This window comes from Pungitius pungitius, chromosome 20 (genome assembly GCF_949316345.1).
Source record: "Pungitius pungitius chromosome 20, fPunPun2.1, whole genome shotgun sequence".
In the NCBI taxonomy this organism is placed as follows: domain Eukaryota; kingdom Metazoa; phylum Chordata; class Actinopteri; order Perciformes; family Gasterosteidae; genus Pungitius; species Pungitius pungitius.
The window spans coordinates 135,107-157,471 of NC_084919.1; the positions used below are offsets into that span (position 1 = coordinate 135,107).

At 47.0% G+C, this 22,365-nt stretch overlaps 2 protein-coding genes across 2 annotated transcripts; both read left to right on the plus strand.

Moving 5' to 3' along the window:
* Positions 1 to 8,629: 8,629 nt before the first annotated feature.
* Positions 8,630 to 11,608, plus strand: LOC119194706 (photoreceptor outer segment membrane glycoprotein 2-like). Its single transcript, XM_037449007.2, has 3 exons — positions 8,630 to 9,263; positions 9,796 to 10,042; positions 10,238 to 11,608. Exons 1-3 carry the CDS (start codon positions 8,686 to 8,688, stop codon positions 10,490 to 10,492), a joined length of 1,080 nt encoding a protein of 359 aa, XP_037304904.1. The 5' UTR covers positions 8,630 to 8,685; the 3' UTR covers positions 10,493 to 11,608.
* Positions 11,609 to 15,563: 3,955 nt separating this feature from the next.
* ckbb (creatine kinase, brain b) lies at positions 15,564 to 22,062 on the plus strand. Its single transcript, XM_037449006.2, has 8 exons — positions 15,564 to 15,719; positions 16,990 to 17,195; positions 17,656 to 17,810; positions 19,382 to 19,514; positions 20,235 to 20,406; positions 20,482 to 20,605; positions 20,701 to 20,890; positions 21,681 to 22,062. Exons 2-8 carry the CDS (start codon positions 17,003 to 17,005, stop codon positions 21,857 to 21,859), a joined length of 1,146 nt encoding a protein of 381 aa, XP_037304903.1. The 5' UTR covers positions 15,564 to 15,719; positions 16,990 to 17,002; the 3' UTR covers positions 21,860 to 22,062.
* Positions 22,063 to 22,365: the final 303 nt, after the last annotated feature.

The window sequence follows — 22,365 nt, forward strand, 5'->3', positions numbered from 1 at the left end:
GTCATGGACTACCTGCAGGCGATCCCTCAATCGACGACAGTAGTCCATCGCTGTCCCTCCGCTGATCTCGGGCTCGGGGGGAGCCCCAAACACCAAGTCGATTGGGGTCCGTAGTTCTCGCCCAAACATGAGGGCAGCAGGTGTGCATCGGCTGGACTCCTGGACAGCTGTCCGGTAGGACCACAGGACCAATGGTAGGTGGCGGTCCCAGTCACGCGGGTGTTGGCTGGTGAGGATAGCAAGTTGGGTGGCTAGCGTGCGGTTGAACCGTTCCACCAAGCCATCACTCTGGGGGTGCAGGGGTGTCGTCCTGGTCTTGCTCACCCCGAGCCGACGACAAACCTCGCTGAAGACCTGGGACTCAAAGTTTCGCCCTTGGTCGCTGTGCAGCTCAGCGGGGGCCCCGAAGCGGGCAAACATCTCCTCCACCAGTCTCTCTGCAGTCGTGATGGCGCTCTGATCCGGCACAGCATAAGCCTCGGGCCACTTAGTGAAATAGTCCATGGCCACGAGGACATAACGGTTGCCAGAATCCGTGACCGGAAAGGGCCCAAGAATGTCCACTCCTACTCGCTCCATCGGAGCCCCCACCAGGTACTGCTGCAATGGGGCATGAGAGCGCTGGGTTGGCCCCTTCTGGGCAGTGCAAAGGTCGCAGCAATGCACATACAGCTCAACGTCCCGTCGACAGCTAGGCCAGTAGAACCGTTCTCTGAGGCGGTAGAGAGTCTTGGTATTCCCATAGTGCCCCGCCCCCACCGAGCCGTGGGCAAGCTTCAGGACTTGGGGGCGGAGTGTGCGAGGCACCAGCAATTGTACAAGGTCGCGTCCTCTTTCGGGAGCCCTCCACCTCCGGTACACCACCCCGTCATGGAACTCGAAGTTACCCCACTGCGAGTGGTAGGCCTTTACCTCGGGCCCCAGTGCTGATACCACAGCCCACTCGGGGCGCTGCCCTGCTTCCAGCCAACTTCTAACTAACGCCAGAGTCCCGTCCTCTTTCTGCTGCTGCTCCAACTGCAGGCTTGTCAGTGGGAACAGGTCTGCTTCGTTGTCAACCGCCTGCACCATCGTCACTGCTGGCATTGATTGGTCCTGTTCCTCCTGTCGCTGACAGTAACGGCACTCGACAGCCTCGCAGGGGCGTCTGGAGAGTGCATCGGCATTGCCATGATGTCGCCCTGCCCGATGCTGAATTTCAAAATCATGCTCTTGTAGGGCCTCCAGCCATCGAGCAACCTGCCCTTCCGGATTTTTGAAATTCAGGAGCCAAGTGAGCGAGGCATGATCAGTGCGGATCAGGAAGTGGCTGCCGTGCAGGTATGGCCGGAAGTGCTGTAGCGCCCGGACCACCGCTAGCAGCTCACGTCGTGTCACACAGTAGTTCCTCTCCGCCCGGCTCAAGGATCGACTGAAGTATGCCACTGCACGTTCCCCCTCGTCCCCGTGTTGGGAAAGGACAGCCCCGATCCCCACATTGCTGGCGTCAGTGTCCACAATAAAGGGCCGGCGGGCATCAGGGTAGGCAAGGATCGGGGCTTTGGTTAGCGATACCTTGAGTTGGTTGAAAGCTACGGTGCAGGTGTCATCCCAGAGGAATGGCTGGCCCAGGTTAGTCAGACGATGGAGGGGACTGGCAATCGAAGCAAAATCTCGGATGAAGCGCCGATAGTATGACCCCAGGCCCAGGAAACTTCTCAACTCACTGACGTTAGCTGGGGTTGGCCAGTCCTTTACTGCAGTCACCTTTGCTGGGTCTGTAGCTACACCACGAGCACTGACAATGTGGCCCAGGAAAGCTGTTTCCCTTGTTAGCAGTCGGCACTTCGCAGGGTTGAGTCGCAACTGGGCATGGCGGATGGCATTGAAGACTTCTTGGAGGTTGATAAGGGCTCTGTCAAAGTCATTGGCATGTACCAGCAGGTCGTCGAGGTACACAACGCAATGATTCCGGGGAATGCCCGCCAGCACCCTTTCCATCAGCCGCTCAAATGTAGCCGGCGCGTTGCAGAGTCCAAATGGCATGACGCGGAATTGCCACAGCCCTTGCCCGATGGTGAAGGCGGTCTTAGGTCTTGCGTCGGGGGACAGCTCTACCTGCCAGTAACCGCTGCGCAGGTCAAGGGAGCTGAACCAGCTGGACCCCGCGATGTAATCGAGAGCATCGTCAATACGAGGTAGGGGGTACGAGTCTTTTTTGGTGACATTGTTGAGACGTCGATAGTCCACACAGAACCGCCAGTTGTTGTCCTTCTTCCTTACCAGTACGGCCGGGGCTGCCCATGGACTGTCCGAGGGCTCAATTACTCCTGCAGCAGCCATCTCGCAAATTTTCTCCTCTGCAGCTTGCTGCTTACTGAGGGCCAGTCGATTGGGCCGCAGACGGATGGGCTGTGCAGAGCCGGTATCGATGGAATGCTGGACCAGCCCTGTCTGCGTGCAGTCTTTGTCTTTTGCCGCAAATATGTCCATATAATTTTCCAGAAGGCACTTCAACTGATGCTGCTGTTCAGGGTCCAGGCCAGCACTGCTGCGCTCCCACAAATCACGGACGGCTTCCACAGTCTCACTGGAGGAAGAGACAGCTGGTGCAATGGAGGCAGCCAAGGTGGCCTGTGGATGTGCAGGGCCACTGGCGATGGACGGCATAGGTGGTGGTGCGGCCCTACCGGACTGGAGTGCCACAACCTCTGTGCCAAGGGTGATGGTTTCTCCTAACACGTTGACACAGGCACCCCAGCGGGTCAACAGGTCCAAGCCGATGATACATGGGTCCCGAATATCAGCAAGCCAGAACTTGTGCACCAGCTCCTGGGCCCCAGCCTGGACTTTCAGTCTCTTGGTCCCTCTCATGCCAGCTCGTTCCCCCGTTACCGTGAGCATCTGAGTGGTGGTTGTTGACCAAGTCTTTGGGAGGTCTCCGCTAGTACCAGGGAGGATGCCAGGTCGTACCAAGGAGATGGTGGACCCAGTGTCGACCAGCGCCCGACACGGTTGGCCATCCAGTTTGCAGTTCAGGTACAGCCCTTCAGTGTGTCCGAGGCGGCCGACTAAAGTGCATCGGCCATGGAGGGGGGCTGGAGGCCGGAATGGTGCACCCCTCGCTACACCATTCCTCTGTCGTTTCCCGCTGGTGAAGTGACTCTGGGTTTCGGAGTTGGGGCTGGGCAATTTCTGGCTATGTGACCCGGTTCGTCACAACGATAGCAGCGGTCAGTAGGCTGGGGGGGACGCCGCCTGGGTGCTGGAGGCCAGGGCTGCATTCGTTGTGGTGGAGGCCTCACCTGACGGACCTCTTCTGCTTCTTCTTCCTCGTCATAATCGGTAAGCCTGACGCATGGCTGTTGGTGGAGAGTTCTTTTCTGGCTGGGCCATGCGGTGAGTACTCCCTCTGCTCGTTCAGCCTCGTGGAGTGCATCACCGAGGGTCTGGGGTCTGATGAGAGCGACATGCTGACGCAACTGCTCAGGTGCAAGTCCTCTCAGGAAGGCGTGGAGGGCTAGTTCTTCTTGTGCCGCTGCTTGGAAGTGCGGGTAACCCAGTCGAGCGTGTAGCTGCACATCTGCTGCGAAGGTACCCAAACTTTCTTCTCCTTGGCGGCGGCGGCTGGCTAGTTCCTCCCGGCTCTGGTCAACAAGGAGCCGCTGTCCAAATCTCCTCTTTAACGCCATTTTTAGGGCCTGTAGGTCCCCTTGTTCCGCTGGAGCTAGGTCACGAAGCACCTGCACTGCCTTGCCTTCTAATGCTAGGGCTAGATGGGTGGCAGCCTCTTCGCTGTCCCAGCCGCTGTGTTGGGCTGCTAGATGGACTTGTGACAAATATGGCTCCAGCTGTGTCGTCCCATCGTATTTGGGTAGTTTGACTGATGTCCTTGGCTTGATTGAGGAGCCTTGTAGGCCAGGGGTGAAGACCCGTGGCTGGTCGGGGGTGTTGGTAGGTAGCAGGCCCTCGCTGGTAGTAGCCGTCCTGGGCAGTCGAGGGTCTTCCGTAGCCATGGGTGGTGGGTGAGGCCTTGAGACGTTCCCCTGCTGGCGTAGCCGTCTGGTGCTGCAGCCATCAGGGAGGGCTAGGCGTTGTCCATCCTCATTAGACTCCATCTTTTGCCGCATCAGGCTTCGCAAGTGGCCCTGGGTCTGCCCTAGGGCCCTCTCCAGCTCTTCAATCTCCATCTCCATCTGCATTCTAGTTGCTATATCCCACTTCTGACACCAATGTGGCGAGCTTGGCCAGATGAACGAGACAGGAGACTGGTATTAATTTTGCTGCCCTTCCTGTGTTTCATACACCGCACGACCCCAGGAAATAGACACTTTATTAAGGCGTCGAACTAAGAACTTCACCCACAGCCATACCAAGTTGGGTCATGGTGCCCACACTCCTACACATTAAACTGTAACAAAACATCAAACATTTAATTAAAACATTAAACAGTAACATTTGAGCACAACATAACAGACCCTAGAAAACACACATAATCTTAAACACCAGAACATCAACATAACAGAAATGCATCTAAGGATTGTCCCATCATGCAATGCGCCCACCAGCGCCGCCCAACTCGATCCGCCGCTCCGATCGCTACAATATCTATCTATTATTAAGTGTTTACAGTGAGAAGCTGTTATAGATAAGGGTATATCGAGTATATCGAGAGCCGCTATAATATTTTAAACGCAAATAAAGAAGAAAGATACATTGAACACAAGCCATTAAATCTTCTACGGGCTTTAACTTTGAAGGATGAAATACCACACCCGGAAGTGTGTACCTGCTTCTGTGTGCAGACCTGACTCAACTGTCTAGTTCTCCCTGAGGAACACAGAGGCCCCGCCTTCCAGCACCGGAAACGCCTTGGATAGATGACGCCATGGCTTGATTGACAGAAGCCGGATAGACTGGTAACCCCCCCCCCCCAAAACGCGAACACAACAAAAAAGAGAAAACACACATATATATATATATATATATATATATGTGTGTGTTTGCTCTGGTTTGTTGTGTGTATATATATATACAAGTATATATATAGGGTTAGTGGTTGAATATTAAAAAATGAATGTAATCAAATCAAATATAAAATGATCTATTTTCCATTGCCAGGGCATTAAAGTTTTATCTAGTTTGCGCATTAGGTCCAGTCGCAGCGGAAAGGGGCGTGGCTTATCGCTGTGTCTTGTCTCCGTTTGGAAGACAATGGAAATAACCACTATTTCTACTCTGTACTTGTTGTGGAAATTCCACAAACGTTGGACGCGTCTGGAGCATCCAGCGCTAACTTCAGTCCAACCAGAGGCCAGTTTGATGACTTGTTGGCTCTGATGGGAATCTCTTAGTTGGACACCAACTTGAAGGCATTCAATCTCAGCTCTGGAGTGCAGCGTGAATTTTGGCAGCTATTTTTGTTTTGGTCTTAATCTTTAGATGAAAATGCATCTTAGTTTTAGTCACATTTAGTCATTTTACTCCTTCTTAGTTTTATTCGACGAAAACTAATTACATTTGAGTCTAGTTTTAGTCTATTAGTAAATAGCCACATTAAACTCTTCTCAGGCCCAGGGACCCATGTGTTGTGTCTACAGCTGCATAACAGTCTCACTGCAGTACTTAAGTTGTCCATTAGATCTCCTTCCTAGGATCGGTCTATGGGGGGGCAAACTTTTTGACCACAGGGCCACAGTGGGTTCTATGAATTTGATAGAGGGAAGTGTTTGTGTGAGCTAATATAAATGACATGTGAAAAATCATTCCATTTACAGAAAGGATTTGGCTTTTAACAAGTAGCATTTATTTGTAAGGCACTTAAACACATTTACAAGAGTGTGAAGCTCCGCTGACTTCATGAGGACAAGAGACCTAAACGCAACTCTTTGTGTCTTTGTCTGTTTACTCGTGATGCTTCTGACACGACCAACAGACACATCATGGTCCTTCATTGTTTCCACTGAGAAATTGCTTGTCCCAACAAAAGAGACCTTAACATTCTACAATCGATGCAATACGTTCTTTTTTGGGCTGGAGTAGGACACCTACTTTTTATTGAACAGTCTTTTCTTTCTCTTTTTCGCCACTTTATTTTTTGGTTTCATGACTCTAGGTCGTCTTCTCGAGATGTGTCGCATGAACTGGTTGAAGTGCTCGTGTCTCCAAAGGCTGACTTCCGTCACCAGAAGACGGAGCAGCCAGGTCCACGTGAACATCTCTGCTGGCCCTGAGCTGTTAAACGGGTCTTCGTCTCCACGCACATCGGTCTCTTGGTTCCTTGTCTTTAGCCTGCTAACGTTAGCTAAACTGAGACAGCTGAGCTAAACCACCGCTGCCCCCACAGTGCCCGAGCGATCTGGGTTTGTGGATTACATGACATTACATGTCATTACATTTTTGCCTGGGGAGCAATTATGGGTTAGGTGTCTTGCTCAGGGACACTCAACAGGCACATGGGGCAGGATTTTAACCGCGGATCCAAGCGCACTCCATGTGCCACCATCCCCATTGGATGATGTCAGTTTCAGTGTCAAATATTGTGACTTCGTCACCACCAACATTTTCGTCTTGTCTCGTTAACAAAAGTTAGAATATATTTAGTCATAGTTTTAATTTTTTAAGATCCGTATTCGTCACGTCTTAGTCATGGGAAAAAGGTTGTTAATGAACATTTTTCTGCATAGTTTTTGTCGACGAAATTAACACTAGTGGAGCGTCTGTCCATCTGTCTCCTTTTCATGAGATACATTGATGTTTTGCAGCTGAGCGCCAGCGATAACGAGCAGAGAATCTAAACGCTAATTGGCTTTTGCATGACAGTGTCAGGCAAATATGATCAATTGCGTTATTCGCGCCGTCCGTTTAAATTAGTGTTGTTTGCACATGTCCGCATCTGTGCTTTGACTTTGCATAGAAGCAAGGCAAATAATTGTCTTCGCTGTTGGTGTTAAAGCAGCATTACAATCACGAGCAGATTGTTCTCACATATCATGACAGTAGTGGATATCAATAACTTTAATTATCAGTAACTTTGGTTCCATCAACTCCTTCTGGAAGAGATTTAAAATGAAAACTTCTTTCTCTTTGTCTCTACCCGCATGCGAGCTTGGAAAGCCGTCTGTATCCGGGCTCTGATTGGGTGACACAGGATGACGCCCCTCCCAAAGCCAACACTGATTAGTGATTACCATCCCTCCTCACATGGTGTGTCTGTATGTGCATCAGAGCCAGAGAGCTACAGACTCCCACTATAATAATTTATAAAAAGTAACTGGGTTAACTTGCAATAAAAACATTGTTTGTATATACATATATAAATGCATCTACACATATAAAAATATAAACACACGAGCAGACTCTGTGATGGATGTCCGTCCCACGACGTTCCAGCTGGTCAAAGGGGGAGGGGGGGTTGGAGAGTAGGCTGATTAGCTGTAAGCAGATTAACGAAGGTTAACAGAGCTTCTAAACTCAGTTTCTCAGTAGCAATATTTGTTTCAGTTTGTCTCAGAAGTGAGGAAGAAGACGGTTGGATTGGAGGAAGGACACCGCTGGTCAATCTGTCTTCAGGTAAACCTCTGGCCTCTGTCCTTTGTCCATGAGTCTTCAGTGTCCTTCTGTCTTCTGTAGTTCTGTCTTCTGTAGTTCTGTCTTCTCTCCTTCAGTCTTCGGTCTCCTCTATGCTGTCTCCTGTCTTCTGTCAGCAGTCTCCTGATTGGCTTTGTCGCTCCCTTCATTTCATTGATGAGTTTACTTATGATCAGTAAACACTTGTAAACACCAATGTATTGATTAACGTGGTGTTTGTGAACGCTTATAACTGCAGTTCATTATGAACACACATTATCACCTGATCAAAGCTAGATCAGGAGAGATGATCCTCTGCGATTGATTTACAGCCTTCTCAGATTCTGATCAACATGTGTATATGATTGTTATTGATTATCTGATAAATAAGTGGCTCCTTGAATCAGTTTCAGACTCTCTAGTTCCAACAGTTTTGTTAACCTTTGTTCCTTCTTCCTGCAGTGATCACATCCTGTCGTTGACTGCAGTTGAAGAGAACCTAAAATACCTTGCTAAGCTCCTTATGACGCTCAGAGAGCATCTCCTTCTTTGAACATTTAACCCTAAACCCAGAACCCAGAACACTGAACCCTCAACTCAGAACCATGAACACTGAAAACCACAATCCAGAACATTGATCCCTAAAATTTGAACCCAGAACAAAGAACCCAGAACACCTCACAGGACTATGACTTGAGTCTACGCTTGGCACCATTTTGTTTGTCAGAACCAGGAGCAAACCCATCAGGTTTGTACAGACCAAAACCATCTGGCCAAAAATAACGACTGAAACTTCATCGCTTTAGAAGCTTTCATTCTTTTAGAAACCAAAGGTTTCAGACTGACTTTTGGGGGAATATGTTTGAAGTGACTCATTTAAGACATTTTCTGATTTGATTGTTCTTCAGTGTAATTGTTACAGCTTCAGTCAAGATGGTTAATGACTAATTAATGGACCAAAGGTTTCTAACATGTTCACGAACAAAGCCAGCTGGAAGTTATTTAGCCACAGAGACAACGTTGACAGCTGACATGTTCTGAATGCAATACCTGGTGGTCGTAAGCAGTACAGAACCATGAGGAGGTCCGGTTGTCCACCATGTTTTTGCCAACGTGAGACGTAAGAACCGGGCAGACATGGCGGTGGGGAAACTGAGCTTCACCAAGTCGGAGAGAGAGAAGCTCGCCGAGGTGCTCTGGCTGCTCAACTGGATCTCGGTGCTGACAGGAGCCATTCTGTTCGGCCTGGGCCTTTTCCTCAAAGTGGAGATCCAGAAATGGCAAGAATTGATGTCAGAAGGGATCCTCCACGTGCCACATATGCTGATCACCACCGGCCTGGCAGCCTGCTGCATCAACTTCTTGGGCGGGAAGATCTGCCTGGACTGCACCGACACCAACAAGTTTCTTCGCTGGAAGCTGGTGATGATGCCATACATTGTTTGCACCTTCTTCTTCACCTCCTGCATCCTCTGGGGGGCGCTCACGTGCTACAGCGTCCGCAGCCAGCTTGAGGAGTCACTGTCGGGGGGCCTGAGAAACGCCATGCGCTACTACAAGGACACGGACACGCCCGGGCGCTGCTACCTGAAGAAGACCCTGGACCTTCTGCAGATCCAGTTCCAGTGCTGCGGGATCTCTGGGTACCGGGACTGGTTCCATGTCCAGTGGATCAGCAACCGCTACCTGGACATGACCAGCAGCAGCGTGGTGGAGTAATTCTCTTGAGATCTCAATCTCTGTTGATATCAGTAAATCTACTGGATTCCATGCGTTTCTGGTGGAGATTTGTATGAACCAAGATGAGGATTTCAGTGATTTTTTGCGGTTTTAGTTGAGAGTTTTAATGATCAGTTCAGAATGAATCTGGAGCTCATTCAAAGTTTAAAAAAAAGGTAGATGAATTCCAGGTACAAATAGTTTCACTCAGCATGAATGTAGTTCAACCCAAACTGTTTGACTCATGTAACAAAGAAACAGGAACCAGAACATACCCTAGAAATCTGGTCTAAAGCTGATGTCATTCAAACCTTCATAGACTCTAGAAGACCTGGCTGGATTCTGGTGGATTCCATTGTACCTGAAAGGAGTCTAAAGATCTCCAGAACCCAAAAGAACAACTCAGTTCTGGTAGGACCCGGTTGTTCGTTTCGGTGGATTCTCTGGAGGTGTTTTGGCTGAAGGTAGATTCCATCAGTACTAGCAGTAGTCCTAGCAGTAGTTTCTGACTCCCTGCTCTCCTTACAGCCGCCTGAGGAGTAATGTGGAGGGGAAGTACCTGATGGATGGCGTTCCCTTCAGCTGCTGCAGTACCTTGTCCCCCCGGCCCTGCATCCAGCAGAAGGTCAGCGACAGGTCGATTCACTTCAACTACGACCAGCGGAGCCAGCAGTTGAACCTGTGGAGGAGGGGCTGCCGACAGGCGCTGTTGGACCACTACACAGGCCTCATGCAGTCCATTGGCCTCACCGTTCTCCTCATCTGGCTCTTTGAGGTTCCGACACACTCACCCACCAGATCCACATCCACATTGGAGGGGCCCATCTGACCCGTCTGACTCTTTTAACCTTTCTGAACCGTCTGACCCATCTCACCCTCCTATCCTGTCTTACCCTCTAACCCGTCTCACCCATCACATTAAGATGTGGTCGCACTCATTTCACTAGACTCCATGTTCTTCTCCTACCAGCTGCTGGTTCTGACAGGAGTCCGTTACCTGCAGACAACCATGGAGAATGTTCTCCACCTGGGCGATCCTGAGTCAGAGGTTGACGGTTGGATTCTGGAAAACAGCCTGGCGGAAACAGCCCGTTCCAACTTTAACATCATCAAAAACATGGGAAAGTGTTACCAGGTGGACAATGACCCGAACATCAACGTCCCGACTGCCATTGTCGAGCAGGAGGTGCTGTCCCGCCGTGTCTGTACCCCTGTTACTGGCTAACATCCAGAGGAGCCATCGACCTCTAGAAGATCCGGGACCAAGCTGAACAGGTTCAGAACCTCTAGCTCTGTTGATGCTTCCTGAGAACTCGTACTCGGGTCTCAACAACAGGAAGCTCTGAGGAGGATCCGTAATCGGTTCCTCCCACATTCAGTATTCAACGCCTTCAGTTTGTGAAGTTTGTCAAACGTTCGGCAGATTTGTGGCCTTCTGATGGAAGTTATAACATCTTTGTGTGACTAAGTATCTCATGGTTTTTATGCTGCTAGCACGTTATGTTTACAGCCTTTCTGCCAGCTCAAGGGTTTACATGTCATGTTAGAAGCTCCGTGACCTGGCATTGGAGCTAAACGCTACAGTTTAGCGTGTTAGAATGCAAACATTAGAATCCGAGCTGATGAATGTCCTACTAAAACCTGATGTGGATCAATGACGTTCATCATCCTCCTCTGTGAAAGGATGGTTGGCCTAAAATAAAATAAAAACGAGAAACACTGAGAAATGAAGCCAAAGGACCAAAAAAGGGCAGTTCCTTGAACTATCCACTAGATGGTTATCATAGAGGTCTATGGTGAAGGGAACACGTTTACAGTCTCCTCCTAAACATGGTCCCTGAAGCTAACACACCTCTTCACAACAACTAAAGGGCTGATTATCTTAATTGAGGCTTAAAGTTAGTCATGGGGCGTGGCCTATTTGAGGTGGGTGTGGTCTCAACCTGCTAGTGGTCTCTTTGCTCTGTCATCCTATCCAGAGTTTGAGTGCACCTCAAATATAATACTTTGTTCAAATACAATATGTTTTTTTTTTAGTTCATACAACTGAATCAGGATATTATGATAATGAATCAGACATCCAGCCTATCAGCATCCAGCAGAAGGTACTCTTCTTAAAGGAACAGTCCAATATTTGGATTATCTCTATATAAATGGTTAGCTTAGCTTAGCATTAAGCCTGGACGTGTATAGAAACAGCTAGCGTATGTTCCACAGTAAACTAAACTGTGATTATTTTAAAGTTTTTTTTTGCATACATGAACACAAGTCATTTGATGGCAGGTTTATCAACATGTAGGTATTTATGTTGTGATTTGTCTTCTTATATAAAAATCGAAATACCAACATTTAGATGCTTGTTATTATTGATGTTGCTTTTTCATGTGTAGGATTGGGAGGGGGGGGGGTGTCATGTGGCCATCAGCCTGATAACCTGGGCCCTCTGTGACTAGCTGGCTAGCTCATTGAGAGCAAAACACTGGACTAGATCTCCACTCTTTGCTGTCCTGCTCCTAGATGGTGGAAGGAGCTCTGTGATGACATCAGGACCACAGAGAGCCTTCACATCTTTAGACTAAAGACACACCTCTTCAGACTAAACACTAACACACTGTAGACCTTAAACTGGACTCATAATGGATCTTATCTATAACAAGTTGTACATCAGCTTATTTGTTATGGTCATTTTGAAATGCAGTTATTATTAGTCGCTTTGGATAAAAGCATCAGCTAAATGACATGTGATGAAATGTAATGTGGCTGTTGGTGTAGTTGCAGTGCTGCCACCAGCAGGAGGCGACAAAGGTCACAGGGGACCAGAAGCAGCCCAACAGTGTACAGTGATATGTATATCACAAAAGGACAGAGGTGGGAACAAGTCACTGTTAGGCAAGTCACAAGCAAGTCTCAAGTCATTGCCCTCGAGTCCCGAGTCAAGTCGAGTCAAAGACGAAGCAAGTCCCAAGTCGAGTCACAAGTCACAGCCAACAAGTCTCAAGTCGAGTCACAAGTCGTACCATTTTAGTTTCGAGTCATTTCGAGTCATTTTATTATAGTGGGGACGGGGAACCCTGGGTGATGGTGCGCTGCCTCACAGACCTAGACTACGAAGGGTAACGGTGGATCGACTGTGACTGTGTTATAGTACTGTAACGCTCACCCCAATGCTGCAGCGTAAATAAGGAGGCGATGACTGGCTTGCAACTCCGCTGCATTTATTTATATAAAACAACTCAACTTCGGTCACTGTTGGCCGTCACCACGCCGAACGAACACTTCCGCATACACGGCCCCCCAAAACTCGGGTTGTCTCGCGTAACTACAGCTGGTAACAGTGCATAACGTGAACACATGCAACATCTGCATAACTGATTAACTAATAACTTTAATAATACGGTCAAATGCACTGCAGTGATTGGATGTCGTGCAGGCAGCGCTCTCTGCATACAGGTGGCGCATATTTTTTTGACAGATGCAGATAAACAGAGCGGCGCGGTGGTGTGAAAATGTTTTCCCCCAGTTTTCATGGGAAGTAGCAAGTCTTCTCGAGTCAAAAGGCTCGAGTCCAAGTCAAGTCACGAGTCATCGGTGTTCAAGTCCAAGTCGAGTTGCAAGTCTTTGTACGTTTTGTCGAGTCGAGTCTCAAGTCATCAAATTCATGACTCGAGTCTGACTCGAGTCCAAGTCACATGACTCGAGTCCACACCTCTGCAAAAGGATATATGTGAACATAAACTGTACAAAAAGACAACACTGATGTGATAGTGCAAAGTGCCAATGGTGCAAATAGATGTCGTTGTCGACACAGTTTGGGTCAAGTCAACGCGTTTTTACGGCTTGTCTCCATCTGTGCAACCAAAGTATAATTAATATTTTATTTAATATTAAATATTCAGTGAACTGCTCTGAATCTCATTTATGTTTTAGTTTTTTCATCAGTTCATGTTGAGTTGACTCTCTGCATTGAAGGCAGTTACATCAATTTTTCTGCCCCCAAATGATTCATTACTAAAACTAAAACACTAACAAACTGTAGCACTTAGATTGTACTTATAATAATAATAATAATGGCTCTTATCTATTGCAAGTTGTTCCTCGGCTAATATGATGAAATTTCACTTTCTTGCTTCTGTTCATCTGAGTTTGTTTCCTTATGGTTGAAATGCACTTATTGTAAAGCCTCAGTTAAATGACATGTAATGTAACTGTAAAACTCGTATTTATCCGAAATACAGTTTATATAAAAATGTGTAAACAGCAGAAAGTGTTCAATGTTTTGGAAACGATGAGATTCTTAACTCTTCTTTGGAAACTAGAAACCAAAGGAACCTCTTCTCAGCTCTCAGCCCCCTGAAGAACAAAGCAGTCATGGCCGCCGGCTGCTTGTTGCCTGGTAACGCGTCTCGGAGAGAGGTATAAAGGCCTTTATATCCATATAAAGGCCTTTATATAGGTATAAAGGCCTTTATTTACATATATATATATATATTTATATATCTATGGGCTCGACCGGCCACACGAACGACGAGACAGTAAGTTGCTTTGTTCAGACACACAAACTTTATTTAAAATTCAGATCCACAAAATCTAAAATATATTTATAATATAATAATAATAATAACTTTAGGATTATTGATTTCATCGTTTATTGAATTTACCTTCAAGTAATACATTTAAAATATTGGTTTTGTATTATAAATATTTACGAGGCTTTTTCCCCTACCAAAAAATGTGTCTTAATATTTACAATTAAATATATATTTTTAGTTATTATAATATAAATGTTTTTCAATTATAATATCACTATGACCACTAAATGAAAATAATTATTTTATGTTTCATTATTTAAATATTATGAACGAAATTGGGATACATTTAAAATGAAGCCCCGCCCACTGACTTGATTTAGATCACAGGATTGGACGCTGCTTGTCAAACAGAAAGATGACAGGTTGGTTGTAGTAATTTTTCCCTTAAACAACAAGCATCACTCATTCGTGTGTTGTGTTCAGGTTCTGTGAGGCATTCAGTGACTCGTGAACCACACCATCCTGTTAACAACCTCAATACTAAAAGGCTGAGGAGGCTCCTGATTGGCTGCAGGCAGGAGAAGGTGGAGCTGACGTCATTGCTGCTGAAGTACGTTTTCTTAACATTACATCACATGTCATTTAGCTGATGCCATTAACCATACTGGGAGATACAGGGCTCATACTGGGAGATACAGGGTTCTCATACTGGGAAGATACAGGGTTCTCATACTGGGAAGATACAGGGTTCTCATACTGGGAAGATACAGGGTTCTCATACTGGGAAGATACAGGGTTCTCATACTGGGAAGATACAGGGTTCTCATACTGGGAAGATACAGGGTTCTCATACTGGGAAGATACAGGGTTCTCATACTGGGAAGATACAGGGTTCTCATACTGGGAAGATACAGGGTTCTCATACTGGGAAGATACAGGGTTCTCATACTGGGAAGATACAGGGTTCTCATACTGGGAAGATACAGGGTTCTCATACTGGGAAGATACAGGGTTCTCATACTGGGAAGATACAGGGTTCTCATACTGGGAGATTACAGGTCTGACTGTTCAGTCGAGATGAAATGACAGACATGAGGAAGATGGAGGAGCTTGGATGCAGCCGCTGTACATGCTGATGGAGGATGGGGGAGGGGTGGTGTATCTGGTTTGTATTCAGCTCTCATCACGTTGTTACTGCTCAGTTATTCACTTACACACACACACACACACACACACACACACACATATATATAGATATGCGTGTGTGTGTGTGTGTGTTTGACTCACCTAAACCAATTGATCCCAAAGCTAGATCCAGTTCATCTCCATAACTAAAATATGTCTCATCATGATCACCTTCAATTTATATAAATATATACATGACAATACACACACACACACACACACACACACACACGGTCTCCTGAAGGTGAGTAATAATTTAAAGCTGCAGGAGAGAGTGCTTTGTCACCACCGGACAACCCCTCCTCCTCCTCCTCCTCCTTCTTCCTCCTCAACTTCCTCTTCCTCTTCCACACCTCATCACATAATCTGTGATTGCGCCACATAAAGTGGGCGTGGTTTGTTGAGGTTGACCTACACAGCCACCTGAACTAAACATAGACACTAGACCTTCCTACTTTAACTAACCAAAGACACCATAATGTTCTCCTGTTATCAGACACTAGACTGTCTGTGGTTAGTTGTTCAGAGACACTTTTGATCTGAAGCTGCAGAGAGAGAGAGAGAGAGAGAGAGAGACCACGTGACCTCCAGAGCGATCTCCCTCCAATGGAATGAATGAACTGTAAATAGGAGCCAATCAGGAATAGGGGGCGGGTATAAAAGGCTGAGCGCATCTTTAATCCGCAGCAGCAGCATCGGATCCGCTTGAGACCACTTCACCACAAACTGAACTAACAGGTAAGAACACCTCTCACACTGACCAATCACAGCTGATCAACTCATCAATGCTCCCAGTTATTGGCTCCTCAGCGAGGAAGAGGCTCGCGCTAAGCGGGCATCACACATGCAGAAGGTGTCCGAATGCTGCAGGGTCCCCGGAACAAAGACCGGACTGTCTGTCTGTCTGTCTGTCTGCTGCTGAGCTGCACAGAGCCCGCCTGTCTGTCTGTCTCACTGCGGCCCGTCTGTCGCTCTGCATCCAAACGACCTTGCAGCCCGTCTGCAGGTGCTGCGCAGTCACAGCTCCTCCACGTCGCGTGCTGTAGTTTAAAATTCAAATATCAACAGATTCGTTAAGATATTTTGATGCTTCAATGTGCAGCTTTGAATAAAATGTTCAACTTCAACATTAAATCTTCTACCTCAAACTTGTATCATCTTTAATTGTATCATCGGCTCGATTTCCAACTTAAACGAGATGATTCCGGCTTAATGAGCACGAGCCCGGGTCACGTGCCGCTCAGTGCGCGCAGCACCGGTTGAAGGTGACCGGAGTCTGAGGGGTTAACGGCGGATTGGAGCTGCGTCACTCTGCGGCCTCCCAGACCGGCTCGACCCGCCCTGATCCAGGCCGGCCCGAACCGGGTCAGACCCCTGCAGAGGTTCGGATGAGTCACATGACCTTATGATGCAGCTGGTCTGGACCATAAAATCCGATCCAGGATCATTTCAGGGACCACAATATGGTGAAGATTAACTACGTACACCAGCCCGCGCACACGCATGCACATGCACGCACACACACACACACACACACACACACACACATATATATATACATTTATATATAATATCACAATGGAAAATGAGATTGTTGGTAATATTATTATAAATAGCAGTATTTGTAATCATGTTTAGATATTGAGTAGTAATACAGCGTTTTGCTGTTTGAAAATACAATAGTTTGGTTTCTATTATATTTTATTTAGATTTAACAAATAATTCTCTATTCTATTCATTTTGTAAAGTGCAAAATTACAAATTATCTTCAGAGGGCTTAATAGTTACACATCTGCCATCCTTTGAACCCTCGTATGTTCACAAGACACAACGGATGTCACGTCACAATAACGACAAGCCGCCTATTTCCTTTATGTTAATTCAATGACATAAATATGAATAATATACAAGGATCACTAATATTAGGTGACTTATTTAAGAATTGATGTGAGAAGAGAAAATAACTCTTAAAACACAAATGTTACATCAGAAGCTTATTTGTTACCAGGTCAGAGGTCATCATGCCTTTCGGAAATACCCACAACAAGCTGAAGATGAAGTACTCGTCGGAGCAGGAGTACCCCGACCTCAGCCAGCACAACAACCACATGGCCAAGGTGCTCACACCTGAGATGTACGAACACCTGAGAGACAAGGAGACGCCCAGCGGCTTTACTCTGGACGACATCATTCAGACCGGCATCGACAACCCAGGTACCAAGTTCTCCTGTCTGAGCCAGGTAGCATCCTGGGCTAGCTTAGAAGCTACCTGGTAACCCCTCAACTTCACCAGATAATCCCTTAACGAAACTCGACAACCCGTTGAAGCAGGTAGCTCCTGGTGGTTTGTGGGTCACCTTCATGCAGAGATCTTTAGCTGCTTGTTAATTGGATTAACTCAAGAAACCAGGTTAATTTCTGCTTGTTTAATACCCCACAAGGACGTTGTGAGAACTTCCTGTCTGATCTCTAGATCCTTTGCTTCCAACCCAATCCATTAAATTAGCAACACACTAAAAATAAATACAATTGTTAAGCAGATAGCAAATGTAAAAACTACCAGCACAATTTACACGAAACCTAAAAGTCTACTTCCACCGCATCATTCTGGTCCATTTGAGTTCCCCCACAATGCACCAGGAGTCAGAAAGTTGGTGCATTTTGTTTCCTGCAGGTCACCCGTTCATCATGACGGTGGGCTGCGTCGCTGGAGACGAGGAGACATACGAGGTCTTCAAAGAGCTGCTGGACCCGGTGATTGAAGACCGTCACGGAGGATACAAACCATCGGACAAACACAAGACTGACCTGAACCCTGAGAACCTGCAGGTAAACAACAACAAACCGTCCGGAACCAACAAGGTTCAGTTGTGTTTAGAGACTTTATAAAAATAACAGACATGATACAAATATTAGTAGGAGTACACTGCATCGACAACCTCCATCAGATATAGAACCTCCTTCAGATGTAGAACCTCCTCCAGATATAGAACCTCCTCCAGATATAGAACCTCCTTCAGATGTAGAACCTCCTCCAGATATAGAACCTCCTTCAGATGTAGAACCTCCATCAGATATAGAACCTCCTTCAGATATAGAACCTCCTTCAGATATAGAACCTCCATCAGATGTAGAACCTCCTCCAGATATAGAACCTCCATCAGATATAGAACCTCCTTCAGATATAGAACCACCTTCAGATATAGAACCTCCATCAGATATAGAAACTCCTTCAGATATAGAACCTCCTTCAGATATAGAACCTCCATCAGATATAGAACCTCCATTAGATATAGAACCTCCATCAGATGTAGAACCTCCTTCAGATATAGAACCTCCATCAGATATAGAACCTCCATTAGATATAGAACCTCCTTCAGATGTAGAACCTCCTCCAGATATAGAACCTCCATCAGATATAGAACCTCCCTCAGATGTAGAACCTCCATTAGATATAGAACCTCCATCAGATATAGAACCTCCATTAGATATAGAACCTCCATCAGATGTAGAACTGCCTTCAGATATAGAACCTCCATCAGATATAGAACCTCCATTAGATATAGAACCTCCATCAGATATAGAACCTCCATCAGATGTAGAACCTCCATTAGATATAGAACCTCCATCAGATGTAGAACTGCCTTCAGATATAGAACCTCCATCAGATATAGAACCTCCATTAGATATAGAACCTCCATCAGATATAGAACCTCCATCAGATGTAGAACCTTCTTCAGATATAGAACCTCCTTCAGATGTAGAACCTCTATTAGATATAGAACCGCCTTCAGATATAGAACCTCCTTCAGATATAGAACCGCCTTCAGATATAGAACCTCCATCAGATAGACACAATCAGATGTAACCACCACCCACAGAAACCTGTGGGGAGGGAAAGCCCAACTACTTTGGAAAAGAAGCAAAGTCTGTAATGTTGGTTTATGATAATAAATAACGTGATTATTATCAATAATAACAATGATAGCAGCAGCAGGACCAGCTGCTAGAGATGTAAATGATTAAGATGTGTATAATTATAGGAGGGAGGAGCTCAGTGTCCTCAGAAGTCCTCCAGCATTCCAGGCCTATAGCAGCTTAACCAAGGGCTGGTCCAGGCTCACCTGAGCCAGCCCTAAGAGGAACCTTTTAAGTGCCTTGTAGGTGAGGAGAAGTACCTTCAATTCTATTCTTGATTTAAACAGGGAGTTCAGAGAAGTTAACACAGGAGTTATATGATCCCATTTCTTAGTTCTTGTTAATACACGTGCTGCAGCATTCTGAATCAGCTGGAGAGGTTTAAGAGATTTACAAGAGCAGCCTGGTAACAAAGAATTACAGTAATCCAGTCTAGAAGTAACAAATGCATGAACTAGTTCTTCTGCATCCCTTTGTTTAAGGGAGGAGATGATCTGGATCCAGACTACGTCCTGAGCTCTCGTGTCCGGACAGGTCGGAGCATCCGGGGCTTCTGTCTGCCTCCTCACTGCAGCCGAGGAGAACGCCGCGCCATCGAGAACCTGTCCTTGGAAAGTATGACATCACTTCCCTCATCAGCTAGAAAATGAGATATACACATATATATATATACACATTTACTACATATGTATATACACAGGTTATATACACATATATGTATATATATATATATATACATACATTTACTACATACATTTTGTAATGTATTCGAGGTCCCTCTTTGCTTGTGTTGCTCTTCTAACTCGTTTCTTTGCTCTCTTCTCGTTCGTGTCACTTGTCACACGTGGTCACTCTTCTCACTCTTAGTTATTATGTGACGTTGGAAGCTACAGCAGAAAGCCAATAAGCTGACTTTGAGTTAGCAGAACTGACTCTGGATCAGTTCTGTGATGACGTGATGAATTAGGCGGATAATCCATCTCTTATCAAGATGTGCTCTGTATTTAGAGGCATCAGTGATTGTCACTGAGCAGATCAAAGTGTTGCATAACTCTTCATAACAAAGACAACCGGCCTGAACCCGCTGAGACGAGCTCTCTCTTCGCCTGCGCTTCACATTTATAAAAATGCATAATAACATTCATAGTGTTTATATTATTTATCATAAAGCCACATTGATATTAATCTGCTGGGTGTCTTCATCACGTTGAGCTGACCTGCTTTGCTTGGTCTGAAGAGTCGTACTTCAGTAAATGTCTGAACCTTAATTTGAAAAGGTGACTGTTGAGCACATGGACTCACCTGAGCTCCACCCGTGACCTCTAACCCCTGCAGGTCTGGATGTGCTGGATGGGGACTTAAAGGGGAAGTACTACGCTCTGAAGAACATGACAGAGGAGGAGCAGCAGCAGCTGATCGATGACCACTTCCTGTTTGATAAGCCCGTCTCCCCCCTGCTGCTAGCCTCTGGCATGGCCCGCGACTGGCCCGACGGCCGCGGCATCTGGTCAGTACCAAAGACACCTGGACAGGTGACTCACTTCCTGTCTCAGTGTAACTAACCTCCATCTTTCACCTACAGGCACAACGACAACAAGACCTTCCTGGTTTGGGTGAACGAGGAGGATCACCTGCGGGTCATCAGCATGCAGAAAGGAGGAAACATGAAGGAGGTCTTCAACCGCTTCTGCACCGGACTCACCAAGGTGGACACCTGCACGCCCACTTCCCTCGTTCTACACCAATGACATCACCGGTGCTCCTCACCTGACCACCCTCTCCCTCTCTCTCTCTCCGGCAGATTGAGGGCTTGTTTAAGGAACGAGGTCACGAGTTCATGTGGAACGAACACCTGGGCTACGTCCTCACCTGTCCGTCCAACCTGGGGACGGGACTGAGGGCCGGAGTCCATGTCAAGCTGCCCAACGTCAGCAAGCACGAGAAGTTCGGAGAGATCCTGAAGAGGCTGAGGCTGCAGAAGAGGGGCACAGGTAAGCTCACAGACAGGTGGGGAGACAGGTACAGACAGACAGGTGGAGAGACAGGTACAGACAGACAGGTGGGGAGACAGGTACAGACAGACAGGTGGAGAGACAGGTACAGACAGACAGGTTGAGAGACAGGTACAGACAGACGGGTGGAGAGACAGGTAAAGACAGTTGGGGGGACAGGTACAGACAGACAGGCTGAGAGACAGGTACAGACAGGTGGGGAGACAGGTAAAGACAGTTGGGGGGACAGGTACAGACAGACAGGCTGAGAGACAGGTACAGACAGGTGGGGAGACAGGTAAAGACAGTTGGGGGGACAGGTACAGACGGACAGGCTGAGAGACAGGTACAGATGGGTTGAGGGGTTGAGAGACAGGTAAAAACAGACAGGTGGGGAGACAGGTACAGACAGGTGGGGGGACAGGTACAGACGGACAGGCTGAGAGACATGTACAGATGGGTTGAGAGACAGGTAAAGACAGACAGGTGGGGAGACAGGTAAAGACAGTTGGGGGGACAGGTACAGACAGACAGGCTGAGAGACAGGTACAGACAGGTGGGGAGACAGGTAAAGACAGTTGGGGGGACAGGTACAGACGGACAGGCTGAGAGACAGGTACAGATGGGTTGAGAGACAGGTAAAGACAGACAGGTGGGGAGACAGGTAAAGACAGTTGGGGGGACAGGTACAGACAGACAGGTGGGGACACAGTGGACATCACGAAGCCTGAAGAGGCTTCTCCCTGATGAACTGAAGACATACCTGTGACATCACTTGTCTGTCTCTCAGGGGGCGTGGACACAGCGGCGGTGGGTGGAGTCTTCGATATTTCCAACGCTGACCGTCTGGGCTTTTCCGAGGTGGAGCTGGTGCAGATGGTGGTGGATGGTGTCAACCTGCTGGTGGACATGGAGAAACGCCTGGAGGCCGGAGAGAGCATCGATGACATCATACCAGATCAGAAGTGAACGGTCACTGTAACCTCTAACCTGTGACACACCTCTCCTCACCCCCCCACTCACCCAACCATACCCTCGCTCACTGTAACCAATCAGAATCCGTCCTAAAGCCGCCCAGTTAGACTTCAGTCCAATGTGAAGGATTTTCTATTTCCTGTTGGACCAATCTAACACATGAAATACCTAATAAAGTCTACGTGGCCCCGACTAAACGCTGGAGCTCCCCTGTCTTCATTCTGCACCAACACCTAGTACCTATGAGTACTATATGTACCTGATATATAATACAGCAACAAGTACTGTAAGTACCCCTGAGATTTACTAAGTAGTATATGTACCTCTGAGATGTAATACAGTAAGAAGTGCTATGTGTCTGAGATGTAGTATAGTATGAGGTATTATATGTACCTCAGATATAAAACGGTAGAAATTACGAACCTCTGAAATGTACTACAGTGAAGTACTAGTACATGAGTAGAAAGTGATGTACTAGTACCTTGACTGAGCATTATTAC